Genomic DNA, 10,720 nt, shown 5'->3' with positions numbered 1-10,720 from the left:
TTTTTAAATAAAATTAGAACGACACTGATAAACCGGAATTTAAGTCGGCCATATTTGAGGCCCATCGCGGTGTACCTAAGATTTTTGATATGCCCCTTCCTTAGTCTTCTTATTCAAAGCTTAGTATCCTTATGACCTTCCTTATTATCTCTAAAAAATTTGATACTTGGACTTTACAGGACAAGTTTTGACTCCATTAAGATATGATTAAAAATACGATATGTGCATCTTTTAACCGAGCAGGGGGGAACCGACACGAAAAACATTAGACGTCCTTTTAATAAAAAAAAACAGAAACAGAATAACTAATGACAGAACAGCTTAGCTGCCCTACATGTCATAAATAAAACACAAAATCACCAGATTACAACAAAACACTTTTACTTTTACACTGGACGCGCGTTTCGCTAACCATGTTAGCATCATCAGCAGATGATTATAAACGCGTGTCCAGTGTAAAAGCAAAAGTGTTTTGGTGTATTGTGGTGATTTAGTGTTTTATTTTGCTGTGTTTACTAACCAGAAGTTTCAACCCTCAACTGTAATGCCGTACATATCCCACATTGAAAACTTGCTAAAGGAAACAGGAAAGGGCGGTAGGTCAGTTTTTAAATAAAATAACTATAAAAGTTCAAGTTAATATATTTCATGCTTTAAAAGCACTTTTACATTATTAATATTAAAATTACTAGTCCATTACAATTACAAAACCATAAGTCTAGGAGCAATATTCATCGACATCAGTTCCTGGAACAGCAATTTTGCCGCGTAGGGAAGCCTGACCTGAGAGATTTGGGTCTTGTTCTTGCAACCCTTACACTCGAACGTGTTATTCCTCATATTCGCTATAGCAATCAGACCGCAAAAATTACAAATGTGCACGCGGTACGGATCGGACACTTCGAACAATCTCTCCCTCAAAAACTGAGCGGCTCCGTGGGATATCTGACAGTCACGCTCCATCTCCCCGAAACGTAAACCTCCATCCCTAGCCCTTCCCTCCATAGGTTGACGGACGAGAATTTGTACCGGTCCCCTGGCTCTGGAGTGGATCTTGTCATCCACCATGTGCTTAAGTCTCTGATAATAGGTGGGTCCCAAGAAAATTTGGGCGTTGATTTTTCGACCGGTGTGTCCGTTGTACATAACCTCGTTTCCTCTCAATTGATAACCATACTCTTGGAGGAGGGTGGATATTTTTTGTACGTTTACCGCGTCATTGAAAGGCGTGGCGTCGCCGATTTCGCCTTTGTTCGAGGACACTTTGCCCTGGATACATTCGATCAAGTGACCAATGGTCATACGAGATGGGATAGCGTGCGGGTTAATGATAATATCCGGCGTGATTCCTTCACATGTAAAGATCATGTCCTGTAAATAAGAGATTTTTATATTTAGATATTAAAAAAAAAATAAAAATTGTGTGTGTACTATGTGCGCATCTTTGAAGTGAAACTTCTTAGGCAATTTAATTGAAGGATTTGAAGGATATATATTTTTTTATGAATGCTTTTTATAAACTCCAAAAAAAATTAGAGTTAATACAAAACTGTATACTATTCTAGCTTTATAATTTTATAAAGTTTTTTTTAATTTTTATTAAAAAAACTACTAATAACTGCTACTAACCAACAATTTGTTTTGTGTGGTTTGTGGTTTGTTTTTGTTTATATGTTGATTTATTTTTAAATTAATGTTAATCGTTAGGCAACCAGTAAACTCATAGAATATGAATTTCTTTTGCATAATCAAAAGTGTCACTCTAAATTTTACATAACCAAATTGTCTCTCTAAATCGCTGTCTTCTTTAGACAGATGTCACTTGTCTTGTCATTATTCAATTCATTACTCGAATTCTCAGAATGTTGTTAACAAAAATTTCATTTTAAAATAAAACTTTAATCAATCACAATTGTTTATCTCCATCATTTACCGGATTAATAATACAGAAATTACAGCTCCATTACACATAATTCATTATTTATAGTGATTTACAGTCATTTTATTAAATTATACGAATATTCTCGTTGATTATTGGTTTGAAATAATATTGATCTAATGAAAATCCGAATTGCTAACTCTAAATTCTAATTCTGAGCTGGCAAATGAGCCAGATGCTTTACCTAGACCGTTAGTAAGAAGCTATTGATGAAAATATGCATGAAAATTTACTACGTATCCAGGTTGGTACAATATCAAGTTTTTATAGTAATTTTCTTAGCCGCATATGGCAACAGATCGTTAACCAGTGTTGCAACAAGCTTATTTATCATCAGGGTACATTATCACGAGATAACGGAGTTAAATTGTTTTACAAAGAGGTAGACCTACCAGGCTCTAAGCCGAATGGGGTAGCTGTGGCAACACTGCCGCTATCTCCACACTCTGCGAATCTTCCAAATTATTAAACACAATAAAGTTAAAATAGTGACACTCTTTAACTGTTACTTCAACTGTTGTTAAATGAGCTTAAATCAATTTGGCAGTTAATTCGTAAATTGTAAAGTAAAACGCTAGGCTCTTGATTATTTCTACACAATACTGCAGCCATATTTAAAGCTAGTTCTGGATTGATAAAGTATTTATGTATCCAACTCGTCTTGCATTGTTGGTTAGTTTCCTAATCACCCTCAGTTCTACATTGTTACAGATCTAAATTTAGGCAGAGTAAGTAAACCGAAGAGTAGCGACAGTCCGGTTTGTCTGTCATATGAAGAAGAAAAGACGCTACTGTTGCCATTTATCAAATATCTCTATATACTGTATTTCAAGTATTCCTCAGGCATCGAATCATTTTTTTAATTATTTATTAGCTGTAAAATATTTTATACATTCAAATTTAGAAATAGGGATAAAACAAAACAAAAAAAATATACATAAAACTATAATTAATTCCACTTCAAATTATGAGCAGTGTATACCATGTTTATTGGACCACTTCATAAGTTGACCAGTTATATAGGTAGTCTATCTGTCAAACACTTCAAAAGAGAGAGAAAGAAAATTTGGTCCCACCACATCAAAAGAGGCGACGGTTTCTGTCGCTACTCGTCGACACCCTTACTCTGATTTAGATATCTAATTTGTCAATTTTTGAAGGTTAGTTCATGTAACCATAATCGAAGTCATAATACACACAATCCACATAAATAAAACACTTTATAACCATATTTATGTTTAAAACTAAACATGAAAAAATTTATTTAGAACTATATAGCTATCCCAATTTTTAAAAAAAATATAAGTAGGTACTTAAATACAAACACATTTATGACAAATTTTCATTTTTTTAATTAAATGTAATTTCCCATATAAGAATTGTTTATCTGTCATCAAACCAGGAATATCATAATGTTTTGATTATATTGTACTTTTATACTGATCTGGTAATTGAGATTGTGTGGTCTGGATTTTAATCTATAAGACAGTGATGTAGACAGCTTAATCTTGATATAAAATCAAATGTGAAATCAAAAAGAAACAAAAGATGGGTTGACACATTTCTTCTATGCGGTATTGCCGGATTTTGCATTAAACTTTCAAACCGCACAATTTATGTGCCTTTGCGAAAAATGTTGCATCTAGGTTTGGAACTTTATTTTTCACAATTAGTTACTCATTTTACTATAGCTCTGTAATTGATTATATTTAGCTTAGATATATTATCTTCATTTCAGAAGTATATACAAATGTTGTTATTCAATATCATGTTACCTTTAAAATATCTATAAAATTATGAATATTAAAAATATCTATTTCTAAGGCGCGTTCACACCAGCGCGCCGCGCAAAACTTTTTTTAACATGTATTTTTGAAGTGTATCTTTTTAGCGCGCACAAAAGTATATGCTAAAAAAATTACTTGCGCGGCGCGACCGGTGTGAACGCACCTTTATCTTGAAGTAAAATAATATTGTAAAATTTTAAAAACTTACTTCTTGTCGGTACTGAATACCACACGTTCCTTTCTGTCCGTGTCTAGAAGCGAATTTGTCTCCAATCTGCGGTATTCTGACGGACCGCACCCTGATTTTACAGAACTTGTAGCCTTCCGAGTTAAGCGTCAACATAACTTGATCCACAACGCCGGTTTCACTGTTACGAAGAAAAGTAGACGCGTCTCGCTTAGAGTACCTTTTTGTAGTACCTTCAAGCTGAAAAAAATCAAAAACGTTTATAAATAACAAAGCTTTTGATTTTGATACAAATAATTTTTTTGGGAAATTTAAATACAATTTTTGCAAAAACATTTACCTCATCGTCATTTTCAGGAAGAGTCATGGTTTTGCCAATGACTACATCATCACCTGAGACACGAATTCCCGGAGCTATAATTCCATCATCATCCAGCTTGTCATACAGAGCATTTCTCATTCCTTGACACGTTTGTCTGGTTGGTTTTTCAAATTGTTCCTCTTGATCACCAATGCGTTTTGATTCAGAATCTTTATAAGAACGGTAGAAAACTGACCTAAAGGAGAATAAAATGTATTGTCAAGGTGTATACGGCCATCAGTCGGAGAAGCGAGGAACTAAACAGCAACGTGTCAAGAAAAATGGCGAATTCGCCAGAAAGTAAAAGAAATACTACAGAATTCTAGAATAGAATTTTCCGGAATATCTACAGCTATATAAAAAGGAGCGCGTTCGGAGGTGGGACAGTTTGAAGTTTGAATATACCGCGTCTAGAAATTGTGAATTTTGAATTTGGTGAAGAAATTTTATAAATAGTAATAATTTACCTAAAACAGATCATAATTTACCTGAAGAATCCTCTTTCTACAGCTGATGCGTTTAAAATAACAGAATCTTCCTGATTGTAACCTGTATAACATGCGATCGCTACAATACTATTAATTCCTGCTGGTAGTTCTCTGAAACGAAGATATTCCATAGACCTGGTTGTAACCAGTGGTTTGTGAGGGTAGTAAAGGACGTGGGCAAGCGTGTCCATCCGGACATGGAAATTAGTAATATAGACACCTAAAAGAAACTCATACAACTGACAATCATGTGTGCTAAAATCATATTATTAACTAACCCATAGCCTGTTTACCCATAGCGCTTTGATATGTGTTTCTCGGACTCTGATTGTGATCAGGAAATGGAATAATAGAGGCACAAACACCCAAAATCATAGCTGGATGGATTTCGCAATGTGTGTAGGTTGTACAGTAAGCATATTCTTTTTCTTGACGCAAATCGTCAGGAGACATAGCAATCATGACAGTCTCTTCTTCTAACGTATCTATATATTCTACTACACCAGAAGCTACCAGCATTTGCCAACCGTAATTGTTATACTCTCTTTCTTTGAGATTATCGATATGTTTCTTTTTTAATAAGAGTTGACCGTTTTCTACTATGAGCAATGGTCTGCAAATTCTTCCAGCATCTGTATAAATTCTTATTTCTCTGTCTCTGATATCTCTAATCATTGATACTTCAGACACAATAATGTCCATTTGACGACGCAATTTTCTAAGAGTAGCCATTAATTGTTCAGGATCGCGATGAATGCCAACCTACATAAATATTAAAATTTATGAAAGATATGTGATAGGTAACAGAAAACATTCTTATAATAAATGTATTATTATTAAACATCTAGACCCTTAGGGCTCGAACTCACTGACGACCAGGTCGCAACGACCTGGCCGTCGCGTCGGCTGGCCGGATGTATTGCGTTTATAGCTGCGGCCAGATGAACGACCAGTTTCAACAGAGTTGTCAGATCTAACGATTTTTTACGTATTACCAATTAGACAATATTGTTTCAGCAGGAATTAAGTTTCAGAAATGTTAAAATATCCGAGTTAACTAAAAAGCGAAGTTGCTATTCATGAGCTTATTAAATGTTCTATTATTAAATAATGCATTTAAAATATTCTTGGATTTTTCGTTAATAAATACTGGTGTGATAAATGGAGTAAGTAAAATCTCCAACCCCGACTATACGATAACGTCGTTATTTCCATGTTTTTCAAATCCGCGATGCCTGATTCCATCAGTCGTTTCATAACAGAATATTCTACATCCTAGGTCTATGAAATTTAATATGTGTAGAGTGAGACATGTAACTCGTGAGATTTTCAGCATTATATCAATAAAGGACAAAAAAGTATTGTTCTTAAAGGTGCGTGCAGACTTGAGCATTTTAGCCTGAACGAACCGAGCGCGCACGAACAAGGAGAACAAATAGGCCGAGAATCTTCAACAGTAATTATTTCTATTTTTATGAATGTTTAAGTTACTTTTACTCTTAATTTTTTTAAAAAATAATGTACCTAGTAGAAATATAGTCTAATGAACTTTGAAAAACGTTAAATTAAATATATTATTTAAAATACAGTTGTCCTCCTTGTACATGACTACAATACAACTAAAAAAAAATAATTTAATAAAAAAAACAAGTGGTTGTAGAAAAACTTTAAATGTGATTTTTTTATTTGTTAACATCGAAACTCGAAGGTATAATAACATGTATCATATCTTTGAATAAGAAGACTAAGGAAGGAACATAATGCTATCCATGTATTCATGCATGGTGGGCGGAAAAAACTCTCTAGGGTGGGGATCCTTGACAGTTCTGTTTGACGATTCATTTGACACATTTGAATTTGATTTGAAATTTTGTGGATTTGTCAGTCTGTACGGAGCTTATTTTATGTTATTTATTATTTATTCTACTACTGATAGTTGTATAAAGGTAGTAAATCTAGATGGAAATTGTGGCAGAACTTAAATTAACAGTGACATTATCGCGATTTATCGAAAAAGACTCTAAAATAAGTTGGTTGTGTAGCGTGCGGTAGATCTCGGCAAAAATTGAGTGAAATAATGGAACAACTTTTCGCTAGTAAGTGACTATATAATATACATACGTGTAGTAAACCGATCATTTATGAAATTCACTTAAATTAACTAAATTATATATTTTTCTTGCATTTTAGCTTTTATTTATTACTTGTCAAAGATCAGATCTCAAAGAATTTTGATACGTTAATTTGACTTACCTGCTTCAGTAGCGTATCGGATGTTTGTGTTAATAAATACTTATTATAACTTATCTATTTTTATTAGAATTATATATTTTTATAACAATTTTAATAACTACCAACATTTAATCACAACGTAAAATAAAACAACAAAGTATTGAGTCTACCCCACGTCTACCCTACATCATAGTTTTACATTTTTTAAATAAAATTAGAACGGCACTGATAAACCGGAATTTAAGTCGGCCATATTTGAGGCCCATCGCGGTGTACCTAAGATTTTTGATATGCTCCTTCCTTAGTCTTCTTATTCAAAGTATCATACCAACCATAAATAGAGTATGTCGACCATAAATAGAGTAAGGGACTAGATTTAAGTTTCCCTTTGATCCAGTCTGCATACTATTTCTTTGGATTTTCTGCACGTGTGCAAAAACTACACTAAAACACTATATCTTATAGAAAATAAAATATTGTGCGTTGATTTTGAGGGATTTCATCTGAAAAATTATTAATTTGGAAGAAAACCGGCCACAAGCGACAGAAAATTATAATATTTTAGTGCAGATTACTGGTCGCAACGACCAACGGATGGCCAGGACGTTAGTGTGCGCGGTATCATTTGATTTAATGGTTTTAGAGATAGCAGCGGCCTGGCCGGTGCGACCTGGTCGTCAGTGTGTTCGAGCCCTTCAATGTTCAAATTGAAGAACATAAAGATTATTTAAGAAAGGGAGATTTTCACAAATCTAAGATTTGTCAGCATTCGTGGAACACAGGGCACAGTATAGATTTTAACTGGAATAGACTTTTTTGAAGATATGAATCCGCCACAGAGGTATAGATATTTTTTAGGCTGTACTTAAACTGCTGTTAAACGGTAGCTTACTAAAATGCCGTTAATAGGTATGACGTCGTTGATGTGACGCACTTGACGGCTTTATGAAATATAGGAATTTTATAAGGACTAACCAACGCTATCCACCCCACCAAATAACCAACTTAACCAACGCAACTAACCTCGACACTGATAAAAAAAATTAAAAAACAAATATAAATTAGTAAAAACCAACCAACCCCACCAAATAACCAACTAACCAATGAATTAACACCCTCCAAATAATCATGCTAACCAACCCGCCAAATAACTAAACCAATCCAACCAAAAAGAGTGAAACCAATGCAATAAGATCACAAAAAATATAAAAAAGTCTTGGTCAGCGTGAGATTTGAAAGACTTTTTTATTTTTTTTTTGTTTATAGCGTGATCTTATTGCATTGGTTTCACTTTTTTTGGTTGGATTGGTTTAGTTATTTGGCGGGATGGTTAGCGTGGTTATTTGGAGGGTGTTAATTCATTGGTTAGTTGGTTATTTGGTGGGGTTGGTTGATTTTTACTAATTTATATTTGTTTTTTATATTTTTATCAGTGTCGAGGTTAGTTGCGTTGGTTAAGTTGGTTATTTGGTGAGGTGGATAGCGTTGGTTAGTCCTTATAAAATTCCTATATTTCATAAAGCCGACAAGTGCGTCACATCAACGACGTCATACCTATTAACGGCATTTTAGTAAGCTACCGTTTAACGGCAGTTTAAGTACAGCCATTTTTTAATGTATTATATTATAACTTACCCAGCATCCATTGACAAATATTTTTGTTGCATTTGCAATAGCCGAAGGTGCTATTTCTTCCAAATTTTCCATAGACCACTCCTCCAAGAACTCCAAAATTGGCGATGGTTGGGATCCTACCGAGATGTACGCCATTAAGGCAAGATTCTTTACTAAACCTACGGCAGCTCCCTCTGGCGTTTCTGCGGGACAAATCATTCCCCACAGGGTGTTGTGTAATTGACGAGGTTTTGCCAATTTACCATCTCTACCAATAGGAGAGTTGACACGTCTCAAATGGGATAATGTTGATGCAAATGTAAGACGATTTAATACCTAGAGAACATAATTAACTCAAAATTAATGTATGTTTTAAAAATGTATAAGTTAACCTGCGACACTCCAGCTCGGGCCTGATGAGCCTTTTTCTGATCACCCCAATTACCAGTTGCAAGGGAGTATCTCAAACCATCCGTAATAAGTTTAGTTTTGATGGCTAAATCTAGATTGAAGTCTTTGCCCCTATCGATAAATTTCTGAGCATACATTCTGACCTCCTTCATTAAATTTTTAAACAACCTATAAAAAGGATCATTCATAACTAATTTAAAATTTGATTAACAAATTTAACATACCCTCTGAATAAGAAAGCCAATAAGGGCCCAGCTAAATCCAGTCGTTTATTTCCATAATGATCTCTGTCATCTAACTCCCGTCTACCCAATGCAGCTAAAAGAAGCCTGTGTACCATATATCCCAAGAAGTAAGCTTTCTTGGTTTCACAAAAATCGGACACACCGACATGTGGCAACATTTCTTTCTGTAAAATTTCCCTAGCATATTTTATTCTTCTTTCTTTTGTAACACCTGGTCTAGCCCCTCTAGCACCAATAAAATTTAGTGCAACATTTTGTTCTTGTATCACAAAAGCTTCATCTAAAGAAGGTTTCACCATTTCCATCATTTCAGGATCTTCAAAATCATAAATAATATGCTCTAGAATATCTCTATCAGCTACAAAACCTAATGCTCTAAATACAATCATGATGGGTATTTCTTGTTTAATATATGGCAATATTGCTATGATTCTCTGTCCAATAGCTGCTTTTTTAATAGCTTGGCCTCCTCTAGCCATCATATTTACCCAGAGTGTTGAGGTGGGACGTGAACTGTGCTCCAAACATGATCTAATTTCAGACTTATAAGCATATTTGCCATCTTTCATTGAAAATACATATACTGTGTTTGTAGCCATTTTCTCTTGGGCAATCAATACTTTTTCAGACCCGTTAATTATAAAGTATCCACCAGGATCCAAAGGGCACTCATTTAATTCAGTCAAATCACGATCTGTTAAACCACTAAGAAGGCAATATGTTGATCTTAACATAATAGGAATTTTTCCTATAAATGTTTTCTGATGCTGTGTTTCTATAGGATCTTCTCCTTCTTTTATAATAGTTTTAGTAATATCTACATATAATGGAGCTGAGTAAGTCAAGTTTCGCAATCTAGCTTCATTTGGCATCATAGGTGACGGAGCACCATCTTTCTCCCAATGTGTAGGTTTTGATAAATAAATTTGCTCAAACTTAAGAAGATACCTAGGTGGTACTTCAACTTCTCCAGAGGTATGTTGAGCTTCAGCTTGGAGTTCTATAGCTGGTGAGTCTTCAACTATTCTCTGAACAGACATTTGAATAAATTCATCAAAGCTATCAAGTTGTTGTCTTACAAGACCCTTTTCATCAAAGTAAGCATTAATAACAATCCAACATGCTTCTTGCCACAGTTCAGAGCTGATTTCTTCCGTTTCCTCATCGTCGTATTGGTCTATAACAGATGAAGATATGGATTAAATTAAAAACTTAAATTATATATCAAACGAAAGCTTACTGTATTCTTGATCATACATTTCACAATAAAAGCAGCAAAGCTGCCTTAAACGATTTGTAAAGAAGTATAGTCAAATAATTAAAACCTATTTTAGATTGCTAACAATACTAATATCTCCCTATAAACACCAGATTTATTTATAAAAATTTATAATAATCACAGGCAACTGTAAACGAACAATTCACAAAAATTGGGAATTGCAAAACAATCGTGAAA

The 10,720-nt window shown here is 34.2% G+C and overlaps 1 protein-coding gene across 1 annotated transcript; it reads right to left on the bottom strand.

Moving 5' to 3' along the window:
* Positions 1 to 626: 626 nt before the first annotated feature.
* LOC115884804 (DNA-directed RNA polymerase II subunit RPB2) lies at positions 627 to 10,712 on the bottom strand. Its single transcript, XM_030903491.1, has 9 exons — positions 10,505 to 10,712; positions 9,244 to 10,441; positions 9,001 to 9,187; positions 8,630 to 8,944; positions 5,041 to 5,524; positions 4,763 to 4,982; positions 4,254 to 4,470; positions 3,935 to 4,153; positions 627 to 1,371 (listed from the first exon to the last, which is right to left on the bottom strand). The coding sequence occupies exons 1-9, from the start codon at positions 10,521 to 10,523 to the stop codon at positions 703 to 705; spliced, it is 3,528 nt and encodes a 1,175-aa protein (XP_030759351.1). The 5' UTR covers positions 10,524 to 10,712; the 3' UTR covers positions 627 to 702.
* Positions 10,713 to 10,720: the final 8 nt, after the last annotated feature.

The sequence above is a fragment of the Sitophilus oryzae genome, unplaced genomic scaffold, assembly GCF_002938485.1.
Source record: "Sitophilus oryzae breed Bouriz unplaced genomic scaffold, Soryzae_2.0 scaffold_357_pilon_pilon, whole genome shotgun sequence".
In the NCBI taxonomy this organism is placed as follows: Eukaryota; Metazoa; Arthropoda; class Insecta; order Coleoptera; family Curculionidae; genus Sitophilus; species Sitophilus oryzae.
Note: the sequence above shows the minus strand (reverse complement) of the source record. Positions and strands in the feature narration are given on the sequence as shown.